The sequence below is a fragment of the Eutrigla gurnardus genome, assembly GCF_963514095.1.
Source record: "Eutrigla gurnardus genome assembly, chromosome: 18".
Classification (NCBI taxonomy): Eukaryota; Metazoa; Chordata; class Actinopteri; order Perciformes; family Triglidae; genus Eutrigla; species Eutrigla gurnardus.
The window spans coordinates 9,878,647-9,893,821 of NC_139929.1; the positions used below are offsets into that span (position 1 = coordinate 9,878,647).

At 43.5% G+C, this 15,175-nt stretch overlaps 1 protein-coding gene across 2 annotated transcripts in view; it reads right to left on the minus strand.

Moving 5' to 3' along the window:
- Nucleotides 1-15,175, minus strand: part of drosha (drosha ribonuclease III) — a 79,687-nt gene that overhangs the window by 45,703 nt on the left and 18,809 nt on the right. For both annotated transcript variants that reach the window (XM_084033756.1, XM_084033755.1), the window contains exons 15-20: nt 14,965-15,064; nt 9,783-9,890; nt 6,199-6,306; nt 861-999; nt 711-771; nt 362-421 (exon numbers count right to left, since the gene is read on the minus strand). In XM_084033756.1, coding sequence (XP_083889882.1) covers nt 362-421; nt 711-771; nt 861-999; nt 6,199-6,306; nt 9,783-9,890; nt 14,965-15,064 — 576 coding nt within the window. The remainder of the gene's footprint in view (nt 1-361; nt 422-710; nt 772-860; nt 1,000-6,198; nt 6,307-9,782; nt 9,891-14,964; nt 15,065-15,175) is intronic.

A 15,175-nucleotide genomic window follows, 5' to 3' on the forward strand; every position in this document is an offset into this window, starting at 1 on the left:
AATTAGCACAGTGCTTAGGTAAGTGCTGGGCAGCGACATCCACACTCACCGGGGAGTCAATAACGCAGTCAGCATTCCAGACACTTAATTGCAAGTTGTCATGGAGAATTTCAGGCTTTTAAAGGAGGAGGGAAGGGGAAGGGAAAAAAAATTACATCCCAGTACCAATTACCAGTAAATCGCTGTCTTGAACGCGTCGAAAGTATGGAGCGCGTGGCTGTGACAGACGTGGATAGATGTAGACAATGAGAGGGAGAACGAGAGAGGGCGAGAGGAACGGGGAAGGGAGAAAGGCCGATAGTCTTGTAGTCGTCTTCAATTAGCGGTGGTGTCCATCAAAGATGTGCGAGTGCTTTCTCACCTGGTGAGGAACTCGACAACAGCATCACCCAGGAACTCCAGTCTCTCGTTATGATTGATCCTAGGGGGGTGAGGAGGGGGAGGATAGGTGGAAGACGTGAGGACAGTTGAAGTAGCAAGACCTGACCAGCGCTCTATGAGAATAAAAGCAGCTCACATTCAATAATAAGTAGCCGTTGCCCTTAAAATTAGCTCATTTCATTTCCCCCTGCGATATCCCTTCCTTTCATAGTTAAAGTTAATTTTCTTGTCAGCAGGCCTGCCGGGAATATTAATCACAAGGAGAGTCCCTTTGATTGCCCCTGTGGTCAGTGATAGCATGAACAGATATGTGCCTGCGGGCGGCCTACCTGGAGGGGGAGGGGTCATCCTGGCCCAGGCGAGACATGATGTTAATCAACGTGTTGATTCCTGAAATCCCCAGGGAGAAGAGGTGAGGGACCATAGCAGACAGTGTGGTCATTTGACAGTAAGAACACAAACAGACACAGGTGACCCACCCTTCTTCCTCATGTACATGTGGTGGACCTTCCTGTCTCCGTACTTGGGCTGGCGGATGCCACAATTGGAGAGGGAGTTGCGGGCGTGATCGGGATTCATGCCGAAGTTGAGGTGGTGACTCGGGTGAGTCATGGCAAGCTGGAGGAGAGGATAAGGGACTTAGCAAACAGGCGTAAGTGTAGTAAAAAATGTAAAATATATATATATAAACCAACAATCATCATGTTCATGTGTTCACGTGAGCAACAGAAGTCCATTAAATGCCTGTTCTTCCAATATTTTAACAAAACTACATCACATTCCATTATTTGACGACCAGCTTTTCAATCAGCCTTCCAGTGTAACCATTCGAAACAACTATAAACCCTTTATTTATGACGTGGACGGACAACACATTGTATGAACTAGTTCTGCTCGAGCAGAACCCGAGCCTTAACGGCAGCAGAATCAATGCTGAATGTGAGTTTAAAGTAAAAATATGTGGTTTCCGAATGAGTCTGAGCAAGTAACATGTTGCTTCTCATTCATTTGAACTTAATTATTTGAAAGAGTCGCAGACCTGCACTTTTCTTTTCCAGCCATCAAGCTTGTGTGACATTTTCAGTCTCTCATTCCACCTCTGCACATCTGTTCCCCGGCATGCACTCAAACATATGAGTCGTAGAGCAGTAAATTACAGAGAGTGTGCAATGAGACTGTGTTGTCTTATTCTATGTGACACAAATAAAAGCCACTACTTTCATTATCAGCCTGCTGTACCAAATCTTCACGGTTCGTCAGATGTAGTTGAAATGCAAACAGGGAAATAAAAAGGGGAGTTTGGAGTTTAGGTTCTGGCACTCCTGAGTTTATTCCTGGTCACAGAGGGCCAATAGTATACAAATTGAGCAACAAAAGCCAAGCTGATAGCGTTTAGACATCGACGAAGTGGCCCAACCCCCGGCCCTGTGAAAACCCTCCACAGATCCTGATGCATTGCACTTCCTCTTTTGTTTAATGACTAATTACAAGCGTAACATCGGTCAAATCAGTATAATAATGTTGGATCAGCAGTTGCTCAAAGAAAAAGAAGAGAGGGGAGCTGCGTTTACGTGAGCTGAGCCAAGAGAGAGTACTTGTCCCCTCTAGGCTCTTTGTCATGGTGAAGTTGTCTGTATGGAAATTAATGACTTAAACTTTCAAACCTGTAAAGAGTGGCAAAAGTGGGGAATTTAAGGTAAAATCACCCTGAAGGAAACGCATTAGTTTGTTTGAAAAGAGGACAAAAAAAGAAAAGTGCTGTGCCTAGAAAGACTGTTGCGGCTGAACTTCACAAACTCGCTGGGGGAAGAAAAAGGAAAAAGATAGGGCTCGGTAGGATGTGTCAAGCCTTTATCAATCTTACATTAGGAGAATGTTAATCTCAGCCAAAAAAAACTCCAACTGCTCCCCCCCCACCCCGGGCTTGCTTTTCAAAATGCTTGTCTCCTTTCAGCCAACTTCAAATCAATTTCAAGCTCCAATGAGATATATATGTAAAACGTTAAGAGAGAGGTTTCAATATTTATAGTTACTCAAGAGGCCTTCAGCTTGGTAGCCTTGAACACAGAGGTGACAAATTCAACAGCAATTGTATCGTTTTTCCCCCCCGTAGTTAAGAGGCACAGCATTTTTTTGTGTTGGGAGGGGGGGAAAGCTAGTTATTTGACATGACACAAGCAGAAATCTAGCAATTCTCAGCACCGTGTTGACAGTTTGATAAGAAATATAAATAAAAACAACAACAACAACCGCGTCTACTTCCAATTTCAACTCCCCCATTGTGCAATGTCAGACACAAGTCAATGACTGCTGACTACACAGCCTCAACTACAGAGTTGAGCACTCTGAAGGAAAGGCATCAAGAAAACGGCATCAGTTATTCTGTAAACACTGCAGGTCCTTCACAGTTAAGGACAACATCCAACAACAGTATTGGCTTTTAAGTTGAATCTGTGGGGAGGATTGACGTCTGCAACTGTTCCTGTCAACATAATGACTGCGTAAAGTATCACAGGGATTTGGATTTAGTGATCGCTGCCTCAGCTGCTGCTCAACTGCCTTTGGCTAAACGGGAATAAACACCATCGCTCAGTGGAGAGCTGCAGACTTGACTAGAAAGAATGTTCTTGAACCTGCGTGCAGGGAAACTGATGGGCAAACTGCCTGCTTGGTAACCTGACAATGTCATTACACTGTACTTTATTATGGAATAAACGGGTAAATAAGGGTTGACAAAAGTGGAAACTGGCGAAATGAAAAAATCATGACATGATTATCCTGGCTAAAATAATTGTGATTTATGATATTATCTCAATAATCATCATGGACATACTGGAATCACTGTTTCTGTGTAAATCAGTCTCTCTGCACAAATAAAGAATAAACACATTTAAAATAATACATTCATGTATACTTCATGTAATATTTATTTATTTCATTTTTTTTTAAATCAGCATCTATTTTTCACTTCTCTAGCAGCAAGACAGCTTTTTCAAGTCACTCGGGACAATATTCGCAATTGTCCCAATAAAGGAAATTCACCACACAACTTATTATGAGGGTTTTATATAATTATGATCGACAATAAAATCCTATAATGTCTCATTCCTAACTGGAAATAATATCTAAATATTTAATCTTTTGAAGTATGTTAAACGACGGAGTTCACTTAATAAAATGGGCTATATAAGAGTAGCCATATAGTATGTAGCTTTTTCGGCATACGCTATTTACGTTCTGTATGAAAGTAATCATGACAAAAACAACAGTTTGTAAAAAAATATATATTGATGATGTCTAAAAGCTTTCACTCCTCAACTTAAAATAAATGCACGGTATGGCAAACTCTCATACAATAAATCCATGTGGTATTGCGGTGCTGATTTCTACTGATTTCACTTCTCACACTGAACTATACATACAAACTTAAGCAAAGAGTCAAAACTTTGTTAACTGCTGGGGTCCGTGCATGCATCATACATCAACACATTCCAGTTGAGCTGCTATGCCTTGCATTATTACATAATGTACATGTAACATGTTTCCATTTGTAACGAGATTAATTCAAATACTAGCTCTGAAACAGAATCAAACATTTCGAGCCTATAAATGCTATTCAGGCCGGTCCTAAACAGATGGAATCATCTCAATCACATGGCTGAGCATGCAACGCCATGAATAACAAAACAAATGAAATGCCCAGCTACTCGGAGTCACAGCCACGTTCGTGGGGGCACACAAACAAAAGCATGCAATATCAGAGCCGGGGCCGAAGACTTGTACGGTTAAATTATTGAGATCCTCTGTGATGCCTCTCATTCTGTCAGCATGGGTCAAATGTAAGGAGTGGGGATGAAGCAACGGGGTGGGGGGGTAGGATTCTGAGGGTCTAGATGTGGGGATGCGGGAGCATGTGGCGACCATGAACACATGCCTCTCCACCCTCAACCCCCCCACCCCACCCCATCAAGTTTTTTATGTTAAATGTTTAACGGGAAGGCTCTCAGAAGAGGAGCTTCAAAGGGCCGTGGCTCCGCTGAGCCAGGCGGGGGGAAGTGCCAAGTGCAGAGTTCTCCCGCTCTCGGGCTGAGTTTTTGTCAGTTGCCTCATGCCAGGAACACATCCACTCTGAATTGAAATAGCAGGTATGTTGCTGCAGAGAATCAAACAGTGTTCTCATGGATTTACTGATAAAGAGTATAGTATGGTGATGACATATGTTTCGCAAATATGATCATAAAACATTAATTCGGGGAAGGAGCTGAAAACAAGGGCTGATTCTGTACAGCCCACCCAAAGTTTAGATCTGTTGCTTTAATGTCTTCTCAGGGGGGTAAAAGGGTTATCATTCCTTTAATGAGTACAGCCGATTACCTTTTAAAGCTTGAAGAAAAATTATAATATTGAAATACTGATTCAACTGTTCCAAACCAAGAACGACAGCCCAATGCAAGTTACTGTTGCCAATGCTTTAAAAAAAAGTTCTCTACATCGAATTAACAGCAAATCTATTGTATTTTAAGAAAGGAGGAAAATAGGAAGCGGTGGCAGATCTGAAATCAGTAGTGACTCTGAGATTTGTTGTTTGAACAAGCCCCACAGCGCTAACAAGTTGCACTGCAGCCGTTCTGTCCAAACCTTTCGGGGGAGAAAGTTTGTGTGTGTAGTGGGACATTAGCTATTGATGAGTGTGTCCAGTAGATGGGGAAGGTGCTGTGAAGCCAGCAATGATGGCTCCCTACATGGGTCATTTCAGTCCCAGTAGTCGTGAACTGCTGACAGCCCTCGCTTTATCCAAACACACACACACGACAATCTCATGGTATTAACACCTCAGTGGACAGAATTGAGATGTAGACAGACAGACACACACACACTGCAGAGGCCTCTATTTGAGCCGTCATAATCACACTTTGTTTGTTTTTTTTCCTCTCTTTTGTTTGCTTGTCTTTTTTGGAAGATGAAGGAATTGAATGAGAAAGGGGCAGGGACAAATCCATTAACTTCTCCCCAAGAGACGGAGACGTCAAGCTCAAATGGGCGTCTCCGCGATGAAAGGGCTGCAGCTTGTCGGCCGCCGCTTGGCCTCACAGCGGGTCAGTGTTCCCTTTTTAACACTCATAACGACAGCTCGTCATTATACAAACGACAAAAAGGCCAATCGTTGATCGATACGTGCAAATCCCCCCCTTATAAACACACTCGGAGCACTGAGCAGTCATTCACACAGACGGACACTCACACAGACACACACACACAGAGCCTTGAGCGAATCTTAATGCATCCTTCCCCTTTTTAACTATGTATAGGCTACAACACATTGATTTCTAATGTATCAGGTTATGACAGCTCTTCAATATTGCTGGAGGCAGCCGTGGGGCTTACTCCGAGAGAACAGAGCTCGAGGCTCCAGACCTGACAGGGGAGAGCTGGCATTACGGAGGAGGCTGTTGTTGTCCTGACTACTGTCACTGCAACTTACAGCAGAGCCGGGCTGCTCGTTGCAGAGATATGACTCAGGCCGGTGTGTGGGTTACCTTAGCTGACTCCTGAGCCTCTGTTTCCACCTGAACTATCCCTGCAGAGGTGGAATGGCCACAATAATGAGGCAAACGCCGCCTGCCTGGATCTCTGTGCACTAGAAGCCCCTGCTCAAAATGTTTCCCTTTTTTTCCACCTAAAAGAACCACTGGGATTTGCCTACCAATATCTATCCTGTGAGTTATCAACTATGCCAGCCTTTAAATAATGCAGCCTGGGTTGGGGCATCGAGTCGCATCACTTTGTAAGTAAGGAGCTGCTGTGGCTGTGTCTTACCTGAAGGAGGCAGCGCTCCTTGAAGACGTAGCCAATGAGCTCATCCAGGTGCATCAGACACTGGTGGTACCGGATGTGGTGGGTGAGAACGGGCAGCATCATGGCGTGCTGTGGAGGACAGAGAGAATTGGCACAACAACAAAAAACAGGGGCACGAGGGAGCATAGGGAGACAACATTGGAAAGGGATAGAAGCAGGACGAGATAGAGAATAAGGATAATGCCTTGTTTGAAAGGAGAGAGGTGGAGCATGTTTTGAGAGAAAGTGTGACGAAGAGATTGTGAAAAAGAAAGGCAGAGTGTAGATAGAGGGAACAGGCTGGGAGAAATCAATCAGCCAGTCATTATTTATTAAGTGGTGCTCTGCAACAGAGAGATGAAATAATCAAAAACTCAATTGCTGCACTGTGAGAGGGAATGACAGAGAGGAGGGGAATTCACATTTGGACAGGACAGCCAAATCGAAGACCATTTCGCCATGTTGACACACCTCCATTCGGAGAAACACTGACAGCTGCCTTCTGACCCTCATATATATATATGTAATAAAAAAAAATGTGGGGGGAAAAAGTTTGAGTGCAACAAAGTGAAATAAAACAGAGCGTGGAGTTGGTGCGAGTGTACGCACACATCTGTGAGGAAATGTGACATGTAAAGTGAAGATGAACAGCAAAAAAGAAGAAGAAGAAAAAAAAAAAAAAGGAGTCAGTGGTCAGCAAATTAGTCTGACAGTCAGAGAGCCAATCTACAGAATCATTAGTGGAGGCTTATCAAGTCAGCCGGTTGAAGTGGCTGAGGAACTGTAGCAAAGCCTGGTGTACACACATTAACCCTGTGCCCCCACATGAGAGAGGGGGAAGCCATGCATGTTTTAATTAGTGCTACTGGGGAGGGTGAGCCTGAGGCCCGGCGGCTACAAGCGGTGCTGCCACGTAGCCCTGGGGCCATCACAGGGGCCAATGTGACACACTCCCCAGCCTTGTTAAGCAGCCAATTAACAAAGCCAGGACCTGGTCGCGTCTACAGCTCCTGACCTGTTCTCATGACTGCTGGAGTGACTGAGTACATGAGGAGAAGGTGGGGTGCTGCTGTTACAGTTGATACTCTGGTAATTAAAAGGTGGGACATTTCTAATTTACGGTCATGGATGACGTTCGGGCAGCTTGGACACCGTCCAACGGCCTTATTCCCCCACACTGTTGAAATATTACAAGCATAAATTCTAAATTGCACTTTGGCTCACTATATCACAATTTCATTAACTGGAATGTGATAAAATGGTTATCACGACTTGTTTTCCCTTTAATCACATCCATTTGTTTCTTACAGAATATTAAAAAATGATGTCCACTGTATATTGTGCATTAGAGATGACATTGTAGGGCTAAATGCTTTCAATGCCCTCCTCCAACTCATTGGAAGATATATTATGTATTGCATATACCCAGCAATGTTGAGTATAAAAGCAGTTAATACTTTCTTCCAACCTGCCAGTGAATGTGGAAAGTTCTATTCTGCGTTGCTCTGGCTTGGTTATGCGATATACAAATAGGCCAATTAATGTATATAGCAAGTGATAAGTAAATAAATGTGCCATGCTGTTTCAAGGAAGAAAGACCCACCCACACTTATTTTCTCTGATGTAGAAGGGAAAACAAGCTGCCTTTCCCTTGAAATGTAAAATCAATTGATAGCCTTCACATGGATGTGATCTTGGCCACAGAAAGCCAGGAGGACAAAGCTAAGAAAACAGCAGTGAATCACAAAAAAGGCAAAAAACATACACATATCAAATTAAAAAACAAAAACAAAGCAGTAATGAATAAATAAATCCCTGCCTCCAAAGTGTAGCCCGGTCCTTGACAGAGCCTTTCAAGTGAAACAACCTTGGTGTAGCCGAGCGATGTCAGTAACGAGGGGGCTGATTCTGTTCCCAATACAGCGCCTGCTTTTAGAATCAAGAAACTATGGGTCAGTTTCGCCGTTCTATCTTGTCTGTGTCACACGTTGTGCGGAGTGTACCACCGCGGTTCGAAAATGAAATTATTCATGAACCAATTAGCCGTAGAAGTACAGCTTGAAGCAAATATAATTGGGCAGCAATTATGGATCGGATCCTTCTTTGCTAGACCTTGCTGTTGGAGGGGTCTGGTTTGTGATGCTAGAACTTTCTGTCATTCCTCTCCAAAATGTGAGAATGAGTATCAGCTGTGGGCTCTCCTCGCTGTTTATACAGGGCCAAGGGGATGTGTTCAGAGAGAAAGATGTGCTGAACGCTGATGGCAATTATTTTCTGAGTAACAGGCAGAAAAATATTGGAATAGACAATAAATAAAAGCATTAAGTAAAGCAGACTAGTCCATTTCATTACTCTGACAAATCCGTGAACAAATGTGGCTCTGTATGTTTCAGTGCGCACAGCATGGCGCCAACACATTCGGGGTTATGGTTCAAGTCTCATTAGGGCCGCCTATACTAAATCGTATGCATGCCCAGAACTGGAAGCTGCATATGGTGTCCCACTTCCCTGAGAAGAAGATAACACGTAGACCCATATGGAGATTAAATTCAATCCTGCTTCATACCGCTGCTAATAAGTGCATGACTGAACTGAGCGGTGGTGAAGTTGTATATAAATAAAATGTCAGGTCTGAGACATTACTTAATGAAGGGTGTTGCTTGCTGAGGCTCTGTGGGAGTCCACTTTCCTTACAGATTTTGATACTTAAATAGAAAAGTGACGCAACGTGTGGAAAGATCAGAAGTCAAGTTTCTAACTGTGGCTGTGCTGAAAGCACTGGTCTGAGCGGAAGCACTGCTGTATCCATGTATGTGCCGTTTTAAAGGAGAATTGTCGTGTATTGGAAAGTTATGACAAGGTTAGCAAGAATTCTGAAATATAGAATAGCTAGACCTCAAAGTGTGTGCACCCGAAATGTCAGTAACTGCCGAGGAAAACGGCACACATTAAAAAAACAGTAGATCAAAACTGAACCCGGAATGCAGTAAAGCAGAACTGACTGTTAATTCTGACCGCAGCACTTAGTATTTCGTTGCCCTGCATTGGCTCTCGGTCAGCTTTAGAATCAATTTGAATAGTTTATTGATGTTCATGCTGGTTGCTGTTTAGATCGCCGAGACTGTGATCTTCTAGATATCAGATTCAGTTTTAATACCGAAGTACAGACTGGCGTCAACAGCTGAGAGAAACAGACTCTGCAACATCCTGACTAAGGAGCTTATTTGATAATAAATCAATTAATTGTTTTGTCATTTAAATATTACATGTATCGCGTCTCACAATTAAAGTTAAAAGAAATATTACTATTCAAGCTAATTGTTGTATGCTGTCCTACTACATTTTACTCTTTAAATTATATTCATAAAACAAGGTTTTTACAGCTCTTGTTATGATATATATATAAGAAAGTTAAGTGAGTGCACGCATCTGTGTGTGTGTGTGTGTGTGTGTGTGTGTGTGTGTGTGTGTGTGTGTATAACATCCAAATGCGTTGTTTGCTTTCACGCGTTAGATTCATATTGCAGCGTGTATCATGGTGGGTGTGTACAGTCGGCAGGCGTTACCTGACAGACGTCGGAGCGGATGCCAGTCTTCCAGAAGCCCTGACTGCTGAGCTCCACTGTCACCTCCCGGCGCATGGTGTTCTTCTGTCGGATCTTCTGAAGAGCTTCCTGCCAAACAATCAGCCAGTCAATTATTGATCTGCTGGAGCGCAGCCTTCGGGGGACAGCTCCCATCCTCAAAACCCCACCCCAACCCTCACCCCCCCCCCTCCCTATGCTTTCACTCCAGCTCTCCCAACAGATGCAATGAACTGAAACCTCTGTAGCATGACATAAATATGGTACAGCAGTGGACAGGAGCAACAGGGCCAGTGACAGCTCTGCTGGTCCTGGTTAATTGAGGCACTGAAATGGGTCAGCATGGCTGTGGGCAGTGGTGGCGCTGGGTGTTGGGGTTCGGTCCCAGTCACCAAGAGCCAAGGCACCTGGCTGCCTATTAGGACCATTACGCAAGAGCCTATAGGTACCTCCATCAGCAGCAGCAGCAAGAACAGCAGGAATCACACACACAGCACCACGCCAGCCCTGCAGCTAATAACTGGAAATTCAGAAGGGTGGGGGCTTAGACAAGAGGGTCACAGATAACAACCAAGTGGAAGACGTATTGACAGACTGCACCTCCTGATGTTTGTGCGTGCATGCATGCATTTCATTCAACTGAGAATTATCGACTCTCTGAGTTAGCCGTGATCTGCCTAAAATGGAACGCCAGGAATTTTTGGCTCGCAGAGGAAATAAGAACAACAAAGGCATGAATAAATAATGCCATCCTACTTTGAACTGTGCATCAAAGTGAACACGCTCGCCCGCACGCAACACGCGCACGCGCAAGCACACACAACAACAAATCTTTCCGCGGTCGGCCTGCCGCTGTATATGGAAAGCAGTAATCACTGCAAAGTGCGAATGATATGTAAATGCTTTATTATGCAAGGCTTTTCTACAGGGTCAGGGTATGGACAGAAGTACAAAAAAAAAGTAAATAATTCACCAGGAAAAGGGGAGGCAGTGAGACTTTCGGCTGGTCAAACACACAAGCCCTATGACATATCATCCCATCCTTCTGCTGGGAGATTTTTTGCGTTTTCGGATCAGCTTGAGGTCAAACACCGAAGACGCTGTCGGGAATTTGCTTTCTGCAGAAGGCAAGTGCACATCTGTTGCATGTCCGCTCCCTTGTTTACTTCCTGCAAACTTGTTTACTGCTTTTGCAAGTTCATTGAGAGACTTTTGCTTATTCTATTATTTACAGATTCTGGGCAATGTGAAGCCATGTGGTTCAGCATAAAGTCTCTCAAAACGAGTGGCCAGACTTCAATCACATTTGCAGGCTATTCATGGTTTCCAGGGGACAAATCTTAAAATGTTTTGCAACCTCCTTGACATTTGCTCTAGGCTTAGAGATGTTCGAAAAATTGTTTTCCTTCCCAATACACCTACGTATTGACCGATACAGACACCAGTACATTAAAAAAAACATTAAAACAATCTGAAATCTTATACCTGTTACTGGTGATGCTTGACAGTGTGAATATTACTTTAATCATCGATTTCGGACACAGCCATTGTTTTTTTTTCTGAAGCTGATGATGAAATTAGCTAATGAGTAAGTCAAAGACTTGTGTGCTCGCTGTATTGGATGCATTTCCGCTACTCGTATCTGAGCAACTTTATCTTTGACCATTTTTAGACAATGCATATATTTCTCTATGGAGGTTGCATGCACTTATCTTAAGCTACATTGGGAAAAGGTAAAATAAATGTAATATAACAAAATATATCATAAACAGATCATTTCTGTCTTGCCGGGCGGATGGTTTTCGTTACTTGGACCAACTAAATTAAAGTTCTTGTCAAGATTTAAGTGCCAAAATGTTCAAACTGGGCCAATATCTGTTGCAGCGGGACAATAATCCCTATGAACACATCCCACATCCCAATCAACACCAGAATCAACGGAGATGAATTGTTTTCTTGTGTGGCCCAGCTGAAGCCCAGACTGAAGCCAATGAAAGAAACACTGAAATGAGTTGAAGTCCGCCTTTCAAAGTTGCTACTCGTACAGCTCGACTGAGCTCGGCCAAATCTGCAAGGAGGAATCAAGAGAAAATCCCCAAATCTACATATGCTGAGTTGATAGAGAAGACTCAAAGCTGAATTCACTGCCAAAAGTACTGAATACTTATTCAAATTAGAGATACCAGATAATAAAGTAACATTCATTTTAAATACAGTCACACAAATGTTTTCAAGCTTGTGTCCGCCTCGTCAGTATTGGTTAAAATATATTTGTGCTTATATTATAAGACTGTTAACCAGAAACTATGAAATTGTGTGTTGGAGCATTTTCCGAAGACAATATCCGTCTGTATGTTTGATGCCCAGTCATGTGTTTGGCTGAAGGACTCACACAAAATCCATCTGGGCAACAAGCACGGACAGTCTGCATGTCCATCTATGCCACATCAACTCCGCCCACACACACACGACCCTTCATGCTCAGCATGAGATTTGGAAATAGCTGCAGAGGCGGGCTCCCTTGTGTAAAAAGCCCGTCCTAGCCAAGACTAGAGTTGCACGATACCCACGGTAGCCACGGTAACCCGCGGTGCCAAAACGTAACGGTTCCTACTATACTAGAAATTCTACACGACGGTACTACCGTGGATTACTACTACCGGTGCCAGTTTCCGCTACGTAGCAGCCGCCTCTCCTCTCCTCCCGGCTTCTCACTGCATGTAAACAGACCCACATGGCAACTACTGCAACCTAACTACACAGCTGCTGAATGATTGGCTGTTTGCCTGTTACTGTGACGTCCAGGGATATGATAGGCTGTTTCCGTACGCTGGGTCCGCCCGTCTGTTATCTGATTGGCTGTTCGTGTGTTTCTGCCGGGAAGACGAACTCAAGACAGCTCCGCTTCACAACAAGTTCTGTCTCGCCCAGACGCGCGCCCGGCTTATTAACAGTCACAATCAACACAACACAACACACTCACAAACAACACAACACAATACAACACACGCACCATGGCAGAAGCACCGGGCCCGAGCGGCGAGTCTGCCGCGGCGGCGTTGTCGTCGTCAGTGGCACCGCTAATTTTGCTAAAAAAAACGAACTCCAAAAGCCACATATGGAGCTATTTTGGCTTAAAACAAGGGGCAGACGGTAAAGCCATTGACGATGCCCGTCCACTGTGCAGGCGCTGCTACCAGGCGCTGTCCTTTAAGTTAAATACCTCAACGTTTGACGAGACACACAAACACGCAGAGAAAAGGCCAGTGGGTCTGTTGTTTTTTTTTGTTTTTCTTAAATTTAACTTTTTAATAAATGTTATTCATAAAAATATTTGTTCCAGTCTAATTCTTACTTCACCAGTATTATGTTTATCATGCACCAAACATTCTAAGTAATTAATAAGTATTTATTTTATTTTTTTATTATTTAACTTGTACAAATACATTGCAGTTCATAAAAACAATAATTTTAAAAAAAGGCCGCAGTATCGTGATATTACCCGGAACCGTGATACTTTGTCTGGTATAGTATCGTGGTTACTCATTTTGGTATCGTGACAACTCTAGCCAAGACGTACACCTTTGGTCTCCCTGGAGCTCCGTGGACTTCAGACTGGGCACAGAGGTATCAAAGAGCCAGTTGGAGCAGCTGCTGTGAAACACTTCTGACAGGACTATTCTTAATGGCGGAAAATGCCTTTCAGAAAAATACAGACATTTAGTCTTTCACTGAAAGACCATTTACACGGGAAGCTTGAGTGTTCCCTGGGGCATTAAATGAGTAGCGATGCCACACTTCCACTGCAGTGGGGAGACACTGACATGGCTAATGCTTGTGGTGGAGCCTGACAGACCCAGTGTACGAGAGTGCGCATGTGTTTGGGTTCACTAATTGCTCCGGTGCAGGTTGACAGTAGGATTGTCAGGGCCTGTTAGCCAGAAAGCTTTGCCGAGCTACCTGGGAAACAAGCTAATTGAGCTCTGAGTTCTTGCTCATTATTGGTTTAGAGTGTATCAAACAGACCAAAGAAGGAGACACACTTGAAGAAAAGGTGTATCTACTGTGGAGAGCTTGCAGCAGTCCCTACAGCAGAGGTATGGTGGGACAAAGTGATCAGCTACTTCAGACCACACACACACACTTCACACTCACACACACACACTTCACACTTCACACTCAACTCAGGAGAGAAGTTCCAGCAGTTCTATTCTGAACTGCAAATTCATCTAAATCATGCATTATTAGTCTGAATAAAAGACACTTCCACGCCAAGATAAAAGTATCTATACCTGTGCTTTCTGTGCTAATGGGTCTAAAGTAGAGAATGGTTAGATTCAACGATGTATATTCACATCCCTACTGTGTTTTGAATTTGTTACATTTTGTTTTGTCCAGGTCACTTACACACAGTGAGGCTTATTAAGAAAACACTGGCATCGGATCGGTACTCTGCCAATTACCAAAGCCCAGGTATCGGTATTGCAAATGTTGAATTGGTGGATCCCTGCTCTCACGCGTGATGGACAGATGGTGCAATCTGTCAAACATTATACTCAAAATGTCTGCAGTTACACCAATTCCCAAAAATAAAATTTTGGGAATAATGAAGAGATAGTTGCTTGTACGTGTAGAGGCTGGTCTTATGAACATGGTGCAAATGAATACTGTGTGTGTGTGTGTGTGTGTGTGTGTGTGTGTGTGTGTGTGTGTGTGTGTGTGTGTGTGTATATATAGAAATAGAAATATAATGTGAAAGCAGAAGCTGTGTTTTCTAAAAAAAAAAAAAAAACAATTGAAAAAATAATGCTGCCTTTGTAAGTTTTGGCTGTCTTATTTTTTGTTGCGTGAGACGGCATCCTTGTACCTTTCAGGCAATAACACTGACTACCAGCAGCAAGTTCCAGATAAGCAGCATTTGAATCAGTGCGCACAGCAGGAATAATTGCAATGGTTTTGCTCTTATTTCTGCAGAGAGTGCAAATGCTCCAGTGTTTCAGTACAACCTTTCATATCTGTAGGGAGTGGAAATAATATTTTAAATGAAAAGTGCGTTGCATCACATCTACGTAACGAGTGCGGGCCACCTGAAAATGTTAAAATATGAGCGTGACAAAAGAAGCAGTGAAAAATATCAAAGAGGGCTTGTTTTCTTTCAACCCACCTCTCTCTGCGTCAGCTTCTGCTTGTCAATCTGCTTGACCTTGGGGCTGTTGGCCAGCAGGTGGCGTAGTTTCACATAGCTCTTCCACAGCTTCTGGTATCTGCAAGCAGCAAATGAGACCATGTCAGACTGACAGGAGTCTATCTCCCCCTCGCTCTCCATCTTTGCAGCAACACATCAATATTTCATCTGCAGCTTTTCCCGATATTAC